This window comes from Telmatherina bonti, assembly GCF_933228915.1.
Source record: "Telmatherina bonti genome assembly, chromosome: 13".
NCBI lineage: Eukaryota > Metazoa > Chordata > Actinopteri > Atheriniformes > Telmatherinidae > Telmatherina > Telmatherina bonti.
In genome coordinates, this window is record NC_136611.1 from 24393242 (window position 1) to 24407926 (window position 14685).

Sequence of the window (14685 nt, forward strand, 5' to 3'; positions counted from 1 at the left end):
AGGTATCCAGGCTAACAAATGTATTGTTCTTTAAAAACTGAGATGTGCAGTTAAATGAATAAACTTTAATTGTACTGTCAGAGTGAAATGCAGAGATGAATAAAAGACAGCTTTAGTAATATGGTCCATGCCCTGAGTCGATAATACATATTTCCAAATTAAAATAGAAAGCATCAACAATCCTTCATTTATTTGATACATTAATTCATTTTCTTAACAACTTAGTCAATTAAGAGTCATGGGGAGCTGGAGCCTGTTTAATTTAGTTCAAATTTAATTTATGAGGTGCTTTTCCAATATAAACAGTGCAACTCAAAGCGCTTTACAGTTTAAAACCATTCCTGCACAACCAACCCTCCAATCCCAATTATTACAGACAAAATAGAAACAGACACACACACACACACACACACACACACACACACACACACACACACACACACACACACACACACACATCCAGTCAAACTAACCTGAGACAGTGGTCTTGACAGCCGGTTGCTTTTGTCCTCAGGTGACCATGAGCGCAGCTGAATACTGTAACATATGGACAGAAATAAGTCAGTGATACACATAAACTGTATAAAAAAAGGTGAACAGAGCTTCCGTGACATCACTCATAGGTTTCTGAAGAGCTGAATTGAAGCTCAGTGGGTGGTTCCTACCATCGCCATCTTGGCAGGAGCATGCATGTCGTCTCGTCCGGAAAATACAAATATGGTCACAAAGGTGGAGCTGAGAGGGGGGCTGTGAGCATCATGGTGGATGATTGACATCGGGCGAACTCCAAGCTGCCTGTAGCTAAGAGCTAACCTGGAGATAACAGGAGCTAACCAGCTAACGGAGGTAAGCTGGCTAAAGATAAGTCACATTGTTAACCGGCTAAAAACCGCGGCTGTTCTACATTCTTCTGACTTGAAGCGGAAGATTGGGTACCTGTCAATCAAAAGGACATGCCCCTAAATATGCAGAATTTTTAGATTACTTTTAAACGGATGAGTTAGAAAAATTTATAAACCTAACCCATTAAACCAAAAATGGATTTTTGAACTAGGCTTTTTATTCTGCTGTGAAGTTGGCCTTTTTAACATGGGAGTCTATGGGGATTTGCTCTGTTTTGGAGCCAGCCCCTAGTGGATGAAGGGAGAATTGCAGTTTTATGCACTTCCACATAGGCCTTACTTTTAACCGCCGATGGCTCTGTCCATCTTTCATATACGGTCTATGGTGATGCATAGATGGTTTTTGAGAAATCTACAGTAAGCACAGAGAGGCAGGATACAAATTCTCAGATTTCACCAGATTTTGTTTGTTCTTCAGTTTTGCAATAAACCTTTTTATAACTCATCTAATCACCAGTCTAAATATATAAAATTATCCTCAAAAAGGACATAGGTTTGAAAATTGTAAAATTAAATGTAAAATTCCTATTGTAATATGATGTTTTTTAACAGATGGTAATTAATTAAAAGAATGTGTCAATACATTTTCATGAGTTTAAGTCCAATAGAAACCACATGAACAACAAGGCAAAGAACAAAGTCACTGTAATTCTTTTGGTAGGCCTCTGTACTTTACACATACAAATAAAATTGAATAATAGGTAAATTTAAACAGTGAAAATGAAGTTGAAGCGATCACGGTGAAACACCAGAAACACCAAAAGGAACTGATTAAATTACCAAAGTGGACAAAATTGACTGCTGGGCAAAACTAAGCAGTCCAGACAAGCAAGAAAAACTGTGGTCCATTAAAAGCTCCCCAAGAGTGTGAACAAATGTCTTTGTATAGAGAAAGCATAGTGAAAATTCCACATTCTACCTTTTGTTAAAGTGAATGCAAAGGGAGGAATGTGATATCCTGTGCATATCCTTTGTTGCAACAGTATAAGCCCATGGCTCCATTTTCTGTGGGTCACTCTCGTACCAATTGACTTGTCTGTTGTGGAGTCAAAAGAGAACTTGCTACAGCCTTTTATAAAAAGATACAGGCCTGTTTATGTAGAGAATGGATGTGTGCTGAATAAAACTTAAATGTCCATGTGAAATGTGAAACTTTTAAATTTCTTTTTAGGCCACGTTCATGGTAAAAAGATTTCTTTTACTCCAACTCCTTAATAATGACTCCCCAATCTGTAACTTCAAGTAAATGTAGAGACTGTGAAACATCAAAACAGTGTAAACCTTTCTTATGCTGATAATTAAACCAAAAACTGCAGAAAACTACTTAGGTTGGTTTGTGAAATGGAACCCACCTTTTTACCCTGTAATTTAATTTGAATACCTGAATGAGGTCAAGCATTACATTAATATAAAAACAATCAAACAAAGGGGGGGATACCTCTTGTTCATGGTCAGTGTCAGCATATCCTTTCTGTCAGGGCTAGCAGGAGGATCTGGGGAATAAGGTCCTGGGGACAATGATGCAGGGCTTGAGATTGTGTACTCTCTGTAGTTCTGGTTCTCATCTCGACTCACTATGACCGCTTCCTGCCCAAGAAAAAATATCAACACATGTTTGAATAAATCACAAAATGCACCTGAGCAATTATATAGTTAATGAGAGCGCAGCTTGATTTACCTCCTTAAATTGCTTTCGGTATTGAACTGATGCTTTAAGGCTATGTCTTATTATCAATGGTGGTTTGTAGGGTAAAACCAGGCAAAGCAAAGCAAGCTCATCTGTATTGCAAATGTCATACATAAAAGCAAATTTAAATAATTCATATTATGCTTTACATCATAAAACAGAGAAACACTTTTAATAATATCAAGTAAATTAAATCCAGGCAAAAATGCAGATAGAATTATTTAACATGACTAAATTAAATTGATAAAAAGCAAGCAGGAGGGAAGATCAGTTAAAAGATGCATGCATAGGTGCACAAGAAAAGAATAAAAATCAACTTGAATTGAAAAGTGTCTAAATGTGGTGAAAGTTTAGTCTCCACTGGATGTTTGTTCCACTTGTTTGTAGCATAACAACCAGCTACATGCTACTTCTCTGTGTTTGACCAGAAGAGCCCTGCTAGGTTTATTTCTCTGAACACATCACACATGTATTTTTGGCCTAAATTATTATGGAATTTGTAAACTAGAAAAATTTATTATTTTGAGTGACTGCTCACGAGTGCAAAATATGCTAAAACTGGTATGATGGTTTTTAGATCTCATAATCTTTGTTCAAACTAGCAGCTCTGGATGAAAAGCAGCTGTTTAATGCTCTTTTTGAGATGTCCTGTTTAAAGACCATAGCAGATATGTTGCAGATGAATGCATGGATGAGTGTCTCCTGGTCTATTTTTGGAACCAAATCTTTTAAATCTCTTAAAGTTTTCAAACTGGTTTAGAAGCTGCCTTGGTAACAACTGTGATGTGAATGGTGAAAGTCAGATCTAGTAGTCTGTAGTACAATTAAAAAAAACTGTTTAGTACAATCCAATTTTCTAATACGAGTCTAGAGAAGATCACACAAGTCCTCAAAAGTAAACAGTAAGTAAAAAGCTATTTTCTATCCCAAATCGTCTAGTTCAGTCGCGAGGAAGCTGGAACCTATCCTACCAATTAGGCAATAGGCAGGGTACACCCTGGACAGACCACCAGTACATCACACACACACACACATCACAGAGAGACCATAAACAACTCACACTTACTCCTAAGGAGATTAAGAAAGTTAGAGTGATTAACCTAACATGCATTTCTGTTGACTGTAAAGTAGCATCAGATTAAATATGTTCTTGTTAATGTGGTTCTTATGACTTAAAAAATAAAAAATAAAAAAAGAGTAATTAATTGTTTTAAGCACTTAATGGCTCTACACAACCACATTGTATTATATACACTGAAAAGACACTGCACTAGTTGCGAGCGTTCCCAGGAAGTTTAAAAAGAAGACACTTGGGGGTACCAGTAAGACTTTTTTTTATTAATTGCTTGTTTTTTATGCACCAGAGCATGGTGTCAGGTTCAAAACTTACCTGGAAGCGCCCAGTGAGTTGTTCAGGGGTACTGATGCCGTTGGTTTGTCCAGGACTGGAAGGTTCAGGTCTTGAAAAGCAGACAGAAATTTAACTTGTAAAGACATAACACAAAAGTTTAATTCTGCAGGAAGCTTAAGGAAGTTTATGCAAAATAAATAAGCCAAGTATAAAAATAAAAATTGTGCAAAAGAACTTGTAAAGAAAATGCTGAAAGATGGAAAAGTAATCCACTTACTAAAAAGGTCACAAGTGCAAGAGAACCTTATTCAAAGTGCGAGCTAGTAAAAACAAACCTTTTTGATATCCTTTTGCTTAATGCTCTGGCAAATGTTTATTCTACATTCATTCTTGGAGAATGCTGCTGAAGATGAGTATTGCAGACTCAGTTTTGAAAAGTCCTTACTCTCCCACCTCCCTTGTACTTTTCTTTATTAAACATAAAACAGATTTTAAGCACTACAATTCCTGAATTTGGAAGGGGGGAAAAAATAGGAGCAATATGAGGGCCAATGCAAACATGGAGTGGCTCTCCAGGACCAGAGACTGACAGCTTCCATGGTGCAGCCTGAGGAAAAGAGGCACACAGGAAGGCTGAAATGCCTGTGGTGAATCACCCAGAAGGCACACCTCTTGTGGACTTGCCTCCACATAGCAAGCAGAGAGAGGAAAAAGCCAAAAGTTAATGCAGCGTCTGTCCGACACATTTACCTCACGACCTGCTGTTGGCATGAAAAAGTCAGTGATAAAAGCTGAAACTATAAAACTTGCAATGGTCACCATTTGCCTTAAATTTCTACTCTGTTCTGCATATCTCAGAAGAGCAACAGATGACAGACTGTTTAACGGTCATCTGTTGTCATCTTTGTGACCTGGAGTTAGCTGCCTCCAAAAACAATCTGCTCTGTAAAATACTCCTTATACTTCTAGGAGGAAAACACAGAGTTTAAGAGGATTCAGTTCACAAAAAAAGTGAAAGATTTGGTGTTCAGATGTCACGTATTGCTGTGGTGACAAAATGTTGATCAGTTGAGGTATGGTAAAAGTCTAAAACAAACAAATAAATAAATAAATACTCTGAGATAATAATGGTTTTCCTTTTGATGCCATGTTGTAAAGTTAGATCCCCTTAATCCCACAAGGCATTAGCCGCTCATGTATTCAAGTTAACTTGTAATCACTGTTAGCACGGAGGAAATACCTTTGATTTTATTCCAAAAATCACCACAATATAGACTAAAAAGCATAATGTAATTTTCTCATTAGGTTGTTGAATAACATTTTAAGGTTGTAATTTACAATAATCAAAACCTAAATTTACAATAGAGCTCAATTTTGATTGATTAGACTCATAAGTGGTGAAATAATTCCACAAAATGTGATGATACTATTTAGGTACATGTTTCAATAATGCAGCCAAACAAGTACATAGTTAAATGAAACTTCACATTTATAAGTTTTATGGTTTTACACATACAGTACAAGTTAAAGTTTGGACATGCTTTCTCCATTAAATCCAATGGGAAATGTGTCCTCAATAAAAAAAAAAGCAAACAAATAAAACATTTATGATGAAACAGTTAACTGCATCAGACTAGATAATTAGTCCAAGCTCCCAATGTTTTGCAAGCTTACTCCTGTGCTGTACCAGCATATCTTTGCTCCACCCAGGAATTTCTGTCGGTTTTCCTCCATTACAGAAAGGAACAAGATCAGAAAGTGGCAAATGCTTTGGTCAACATGACATCATCCACAAGCCATCAATAAACAATAAAATCTGAACAAGAAGTTCCAAACAAGATAGATGAAAATATTTTGGGGTTAAGACAGTGATAGTGTAGTTGCTTTCTTAACTGACTATATTTTTATAAACAAAATATGTTCTGTAGATTTGCTGACAAATAACCTCAGCATATCAAACCAGATAAAATAATAATGATGACTGAAACAAATTTTTTTTTTTATTTATATCAAGGTCCTCCAATAACAAACTCCATCTTTGTGGTTACAGCCACTATTTGTTCGAGCCAGACTCAAAACATATCCTTTACTGAAAATAAATTCTCACCTTAGCAAAGGACAAAGTAGGCATTATAGATTTCTGGCACTCAGTTACCATCTTCTTGGGAGCTTGCCTGACATAAGCTAAACAGTTGAGGGGTTGCATCAGGACAAAAGTCTGTGAGGTGCATAAAGAACCATGGGTGCTGAAAACCACCAATAACCAACAGTGGGATTAAAAACACAGCAGATCTACACAGTGGCACTGTACTGGACAGGCATGAAATAAATGTTGTTTCTAGCTTGGTGGGAGACATGAGGTCAGAAGGGAAAAATTCACTCACATAGACGTAGGACATCCGAGAAGGAAATACGTGGAAACACGTGTGCTAGGGTGTGTGTGTGTATTTATGCTTGTGCATGAAATAAGAAAGGGAGACTTTATTTAACAAAAACAAAGCAATGGGGGAGCAACAGTGACCAAATGAGGATTAAGGGAGTTGCTTTAATCAAAATGCCAGCCAACAGCAGTTCTGGCTTAAAGGTGAAGCTTTCTGGTAGCCAAAGGCCTGCCATCCAAACAAGGTCTTGGAAAATCTCAAAACAAAGTTTATTAGGAGGGACCAGGCAAGGGAACACTGTGGTTCTCATAGACGCTGGCATTTCCCCTGATTACAATCACTTGTTTTGTTTGTTCAGTGCAAGCTTGATAGAGTTAAAAGCAGTGTAAAAAGATTGTGGCCTTGGAACAAACAGAGAATTATGGACATAGAAGATATTTATATGAGACACTGCTGCAGATGGTTGTACTGGTCAACACTACAATACACCTTCAATAAATTAAACAAATAAATAGACAAATGGCAAAGAAAAAAGCAAAATAAAACTAAGTAATGAAAGTACAATTATTTAGCATATTGGCATGTCTGTATACCTTTCCACCACTAGTTCCAGATGGGTCTTTGAGTTCTTAATTTTGTTCTGGGCCTCCACATTCAGCATGTCCGCTGTGTTTTCCCCATTGATCTCCAATATTATATCTCCAGGTTGCAGCTCTGCTTGCTCTGCCTTGCTGCCCCCATTGACCTGTTAAACAGAAGAGTGACTTCCAGTTATTTCATTGGACATAACCCTTTAGGGATGCTCTCTATTTGCCAAGCATAAACACTTAAGTGTGTGAACAAGCTAATAATGATTGACACAGTAAATGAGAAAAATCTTAAGAGTGTTTCAAATTCTTAACCCACATGTGTCTACTCATAATCAGAGCGTTTATATTAAATACCAGCACATGTATCAGGATTTTGCCCACCTAAATACATGGAACAAGACAGAGTTGGACCATGCCATAAACAATCACGATTCTCTCAAAGTGTGACAAAAGTTCATGGTTTGATTAGGTCTGACCTTTGCAACCAGCTTCAACAGTGTGCTACACCACTACATCAGAAGGAATTCCTCAGTAATGGGCCAAAACATTACATCCAGACCACCACTTTCAGCTCCGTTCTGGTGTCTCCCAATTACAGTCACACAAGCCTGAAACTAAAGCAGGACATTAATGTGTTTTAACTTTAAGAAATTAGGATGCTACGTGTCACACTGCTTGCTTTACAAATAAAAAACAGATAAGTTAAAAAAAAAATATAAAAAAAAACGCAGAGCAGAATAAATGGAGCCAATCAGCAAAGATTAAATCCTGTTTAAATGGAAAGTGATACATCTAAGAGAACATCAGCAGGTTAGTTGTTGGTCTGTTATGCCAAGTATGAGGGCAGAAGTGCCATGTCTAGAGCCCAGTTGAGAGGCAAACAAGCGTTGCTGTGGTGACCAACAATAGTGCATGCCTTGTCTGATCAGGATACGCCTGATTTCACATAAACTAAGATCAGTTGGGGGTTATTTTCTAGAGTCTGTGCCAAAGTAAAATAGGTTTAAACCATCTGTTAGGCCAATAGCAATGAAAAAGAGGGCATCCATGTTATTGCTAAGTAAATGCCAATCCTTTCAGATGTTGTAGCTGCCTAACCATTGGTGGGGTAAAAGGTGTTTCTCAAGCGGGTTTATTCTAACTAATATCCGTGCTGAAGTTTGTCTTTCACAAGTGATTCCTTTCACTTGCAGAAGTTTAGAAGTAAATATTTTGGTGTTTACTGAAAATAACAACAAAACCTTAATTTTAGGCAATTACATGTCAGCAGACCTGTTTTTCTCGCATAAATTGTTATAATACAGCAAAACAATTCATGTTTTTTTTTAAAGCAAAAAAAAAAAAGAGCATGAAGCTCCATCTGTTTGAAGCACTGGTACCCTGCCATAGCCTTGCCATAACTTATCCTTAATGGTCTGAGAAGCTGCTGGGGAAGTCTTGCTACAAAAGGGGGGGGGGGGGATTGTGTTGCAATACCAGGATGTACAAAGGGCAGATCAGGGTGTTTCTGGCATGCAGAAGTGTCTGAGCCAGGTTTCCTGGATGCGTTTACCTACAGCAATAATATTTCCACCTCTTCTGTTCCAACTTTTTTTCTTTTTAGAATGAGAAAATATGGCCAGGAAAAACAAAAAGCATGTTTAAGTAGAAACTGTTTTGACACACGTGGCAATACACGAGCAGTAGCACAGGGACCAATGAAAAAACATGTTTCAAAATCAGGAACCCTTTGCCTCCCACTGTAACTGTAATCAGTGGTTTCCTACTAATACAGTCTACTTCCACCTTATTCTAACAGGTTCAGCAGACGAGGAAATAGGTACAACACAAAAACTGACATAAACACATGCCAGAAGAGAGATGTGGTAAGGAAGTTTGCTTTACGTAACACACCATTACAAGTCGCATTTTAAGAAAAACAGAGGATATAGTTAGAGAAGTGTGGCAAAGTTCAGGAAAATACTTGTGTCCACTTGTACCTTGGATATAGTTATGGCCCTCTTGAAATCCCGTCCTCCAAATATTCTGAAGCCCCATGGTGAAGGACCAATCAGGTTCACTGTTAGTGCCATTGAGGAAATGGATAAACTCTTCTTGTCAAAACCTGGGGGGAAAAAAAAAAAAAGGAAATGTCTTTCTTTTTTGTCTTATAAGCGATATTTCTGAACTTCACATATCTACGGCCGAATGTTTTTATCAGTTTTCATCATATTTCTGCCAGCCAGGCTTAACATTTGTCCAACTGGTGGAGGCAATGAACATTTGTATGATTGTCCTTTCATCTCCAGCACCACGTCCCTTTGACTGGTCTAAGGCTCTTTGACATGAATTGTGCAACCACATCAAACAGGCATGGGAAGAATCTGAAACCAAAGACACATGACTAACATTGCTTAAATGCCTGCAGAGCCAACGAGTTTGATTGAATCCGAATGCTCTGAGAATACAAGGAAAACAACAAACAAAATGTAAGAAAACACAGAACATTGGATCTAGGCATTATATAGTGGTTAACAGTACCATCTATAATGTTTATGAATTGATTATACAATGGCTTTGACATGGCATGCAACACATATCGCAGCTCTTTCAGACATGCATACAATGCAGGTTATAGACAAAAAGACTTGTTTTAGCTGTTCAGTTGATTTGTTTAGTGGTTTATATGGCCTGGGTCTGCATGATTATGTACATATTTCTGAATCCATCACTATAAATCTAGTGTATAAATCCCACTGTAGATTCATCATTTAAAATTGATAAAACCATGTAAAGACTTTTGATTGCTTGGTTTCTAAAAGACAAACTTTGTTTTTTAACAGGATTTACATGTCAAATGTTCACAGCTTAATTGAAGTTTGTATGAACTGATATGGAGCAAATTACTGAAACTGAAGTAGTATACATAATATTTTAGCACTATTACAAAAATGCACTCAGATTCTGCCATTACTTTATTGATCAAGTTTATCCCTCAGAAAGGTGGAAAGCTACATGCAGAGATGAATGAGAAACAGATGCACCAAATGGAGAGCTTTAATCATCGTTTGAGTGGAAAGTCCAAATTATTACACAGTACAGCGTTATGATTGGTGAAAACATAGTTAACATGGAATATGGTGTGCAGATTTTCTCACCAAGCCTCTGAGGCTTTTTGTAGACATAAAATACAGTTAGCTAAAAATAAAGATACTTAGTAAATGAGCATTTCCAACTTCATGTTGCTTGACTTAAATTCCTTTTTTTTCCGGTTATACAAGCTGTCCTTGATTTATCACTGTGTTGGCTTCTCCAATATGAACACAATGACAAGATGATAAATGATGAAGTCCCTATCAGTGGAGTACAAAAGGGTAATCTGACGGGTTGCAAAACATGACACTGGTGTCCCTCTGAGTGAAAAGGCCAAAACAACTCTCAAGGACTATTTTCCAAAACTTTCGGTACAAATGAGATTCAGTTCCAGTCATGAGCTAAACTCAGTGATTCAGTTAATAATTCACAACTTCATACAAGATATTTATGGCCTGAAAGATCTGCATAATGCAAACACATACATACAAAATTATGCCTGCAACCACTTACCCCAGAATTTATGTATTTATTTAGGAAAGACATTATGTCAACAACATACTTGACTTCATCTCTAGAACTAAAAAAAATGAATACAAGACAACAGTTTTCAATGTTTAGTCTTTGTTTTAACTGACAAACTTAAACATATAAAGTCAATATATCTTCCTATAGCAACACAATGGAAGCAGATGAGCATTTGGCCTGAGATGTTAATTGGACCTTTGCTCATCTGGTTACATGAGGTGATTATGTCATCATGCTTTACAACTTCCTGGCAGGGTCAAACTACAATACTTAAAAATATGCCCATTATCAAACAATGTACATGTATGTGGTATACACACAATGTGACCATGAGGAATGTTAATGATCTTAATCAATGTCTTTGCAAATAAAGTAATAAAAAGGTCTGTCAATGATTACATAACTGCATAATACAGTTATTAGAGTTCCTCAAAATAGGAGAAGCAAGTAAGACAAACAACAGGTTTAGTGGATCTAGCCATGCTACTCTCTTATACCCGTTCAAACACTGGTCCACTTCATTGTCTGCACATTCCACAAGTGTTTGGGACAAACAGTGCATACCTACTTACTCATTAAGTGTGTAGGCCAATTAAGAGGGCTACTGGGCTCACCATCATTAGGGTCTCTTAATTGCTGTGGCCTGCAGAAATAAGTGCAGCTGAGATAATGACAGAGAGAAGCCGCCTCAAAACTTTCCCAGCCTCTAGGGGAGTCAATTAGTTCCATGAGTCTCAGCAGACTTTCCTATACAGTGAACATTACCAGCCAAGCACCCTGCTAATTCTCTGTAAACCTTCACTGTTTACATCATAAAAAGGATAGTGGACATCATGATGAAAGGATGCTGAAAGCATGCTGCAGAGCTAAACAGACAACAGATGAGGGAAATAACGCTCCAGTATTAGGGATAACTGGCCCACTCATGCGCTCTATTTAATTGGTGTCTGACTGATGAGTTTTTACCAGACTGCACAGCAGCGCACAGAAAGCAACATGCTGAATACAGACTGATGAAACCACCCTATTCCACAAAAAGGTGCTGTTGGGCAGCTGCCAATACACATAAAAGATCAATTCTGTTCTGGTGACATCTAGCTGCTTTGCTGCCAAACCAATTGGCAGCACAATTTAACACAATGATAAGAATTCTATTCATGAAGTCACTTTTATGGCTTCTAACCCATCCTCAGCAGTAAGAGCCCAGTTTGATCAGAGCTGGAATTGTGAAACTCATTTCCAAAATACATCCCATGTACTTGCACACATCAAACAAACAGTGAAATGACATGTTTGACAAATGACAACAGGCTGTTTAGTTTCTCAAAAGTATTTCTTATTTGGCTCACATTCAACATTGAGAGACTATGCCATAAATCTAGCTAAACTAATACAGCGTCATTGTTTTATGAATATGAAAATAATCTCTATAAAGATTTTTTAGATGCAGAAATGACATATATTAAATAAAAAATCTAAAATAAGAATAAGAGATTTTTCCTGAGCTGTGATGCTCTGTGAATCTACGCTGTTCTCAAGAATATCTGCATTCTGGTGATGCTGTGGAAGAGATGATTCCTTTGCCAGGCCTCTTTACAAATTCTGATCTTTAAATTTGTGCAAATGACATGATTCTCCTTACCCATGTTTATAAAGTATGCTCTGTAGAACAATAATGGGTCTTTCCTTCATATATACAGCTTGATTTTGCATGATGGAAACACTTGCATGGAAGGAATAAAACTTATAAAATGTAATTATAACTGAGGTCTTTATCTATATTTTGAAGAATTCTCACATATATTTTTGGTCATTGTTTTTTCTTATGTACAGTTCCTGAAATGTAACTTTATCTACTTAGCTAAATCCAAACAAAAACAGACCAATGATAAGAAAAAGACAAAAATTCACATTCACATGCTTGGAGGATGGTACACATATCTATTTCCAAGGTTGTTTTGCTAGCCATTATTGTTTTCCATGTTTGATTGGATCAAATGAGCCAAAATATCTGTTTAGCATTTGTTGTAAAAACAAAGATTGTTTGGGAAATGACCAAGTACAGGAGCCAGGAACTGAGAAAACTTACCAAGCTCAATACTATGAAATCAGACTTCTTGTGGCATTTCTGTGACTTTTTCCAAGTCTAAGATAAAAATTCTAAGCTGTTCTCAAATGCAGCTTTACTTCACTATTTCCACAAGGACATTTTTGCTGTTCAAGCATGCCATGTATGTACTCTATATGTTTAAGGCATTTTGGCAGTTGTCAGGTCTGAAAGATTGTCCCTACAGGCTAAATCAGAAACGGAAGGTATGAAAGGGAAGCACAAGCCTTTAGTTTTAGATTTAAAACACGCTGCTACAACATGCAGACATCTTTCAGTTTGATTAGCTCAAGTAAAAATGGACATTGTCATGTCAAAATCACATCTTCACTGGCTTTTTTACAACTTTGTTTTATAAGAAGAAAAAAGTACTTTTTTAATAATAATATTTCTAAGAAATACTGTTAAAGAACATGCTGTGACGTAACCAATGTTTAAATGTACTGTAAACATTGCAGGGAACTATTAGCATCATCGCATTTAACAATGCCAACCCTGAGGATTAGCAGCTCATTTATAACATGGCATTAAATGTGGAAAAACAAGTTGTTACCATATGTACTGGACTGGAAAAATCTTAATACAAGTGGATGGAATTAAAGCAGACAGGTCTTATATTGAACTTGCCACCTACATATACCCATAATCTCTCCTTATGAGACTTTCTTTGAACTCTGGGTCAAAATGCATTCAGTCAAGATTAACATGCACTGGTTCTCCGACACGCCAATACAAAAACAATGGCTGATGAACACAGATTAACACATTCAATTTAGAGCTCTGACAGAGCTTTGATGTGAAGGAACACTCCTAGATGAACCACTATAGCTTCAGGGGAATATTCCTGTTATGAATCACACACTTGTCAAGGTTCTCACTTGTCACTAAACATAAGTGTAAACTTTGAACAAGCTATGTCAGCGATGCAGTCTGCTGCTGTTGACTCCAAGCTGGGTGTCATGCAGTACACTGTCAGGGCACCACCTACCTGGACACACACCCTCTTGATACAAGGGAGAGGAATGCAACAGCAAGTTTCTGGACCTCATAGATTGTTCAGCAAGTTATTTCATTCTCTAAATCACACCCATATTATCCAATATAGCTGCAGTCTCTAAGGAGACAAGAAAACATCAAATAATGACAAATGTTTGATGATGTATAATAAAAGGATGTGAACTCATGGGATTGTCTGCTGTTTATTTTGGCTGAAGTTTTTAATTGTTCATGTGTCATCAAATCAATTATGTACTGAAACATACCTGTAAGTTTTGCGGGTTACTCCCTTGAGAGGAGCAAACCTAAAGGGTGGATCATCCTGAGAGTTTCATCTTGTAAAATAAGTTTCAAGATAAAATTATTTACTGCAGCACAACAGGCTGCAATATCGTCCCTTTATCACTTTGCTGCTGCACTGCTACAGTAGACAAAAAACTTCAACTTTTAACTTTGATTGATATATGAAGAGACAGAACATTTGTCTTTACTCATCACTCTGCATCACAATATCACTGTTCACACTGAGCTCATCTAACATTACTTCTAGAGAAAAATGCCAAACCACATCCTCTTTAACTTGACGTTGCTTTTTTGTGAGAGGCGGCAAAGCAACTTTTTTCATAACGTGCACTGTGTGATGCTGCAACTGCAAACCTGGCAGGCACATAACTAATGCTTGTTCAACACTATCTGATAATATAAGAACATATTTAGCCTCACAAATTTTCACAAAATGTCAAGAGAAAGGAACAAGAGTCAAAACACGCCCTGGCTCTGCCTCTGCTAAAATTGAAAACCACACTTATGTGATCCAAAAAAAAAAAAAACCTTTCATCTTTCAGACTTACTTCCTGACTACATGTGCATGACAGAGCAAAGCTGCCTATTAAAGAAGTAGAACAAAATGCAAAGCTCAGAAGGCTAAAAATATTTGCATACTATAGTTAAAACGTTACCACAACTGCAACACAAAGGAAATCTTTCCCTGAGTGAGAAGATCAAGAGTTGGCTCTTTCTGTGTTTTCTTAAAAAGCTACTGATTTGCTCCATCCAAAATTACAGTGGTTT

At 37.1% G+C, this 14685-nt stretch overlaps 1 protein-coding gene across 1 annotated transcript in view; it reads right to left on the reverse strand.

The window, feature by feature from the left end:
* pdlim2 (PDZ and LIM domain 2 (mystique)) overlaps nt 1-14685 on the reverse strand; it is a 36819-nt gene that overhangs the window by 20851 nt on the left and 1283 nt on the right. Inside the window, exons 2-6 of the mRNA XM_079251788.1 lie at nt 8891-9015; nt 6915-7066; nt 3980-4049; nt 2341-2489; nt 474-537 (exon numbers count right to left, since the gene is read on the reverse strand). Coding sequence (XP_079107914.1) covers nt 474-537; nt 2341-2489; nt 3980-4049; nt 6915-7066; nt 8891-8983 — 528 coding nt within the window. The 5' untranslated portion in view covers nt 8984-9015. The remainder of the gene's footprint in view (nt 1-473; nt 538-2340; nt 2490-3979; nt 4050-6914; nt 7067-8890; nt 9016-14685) is intronic.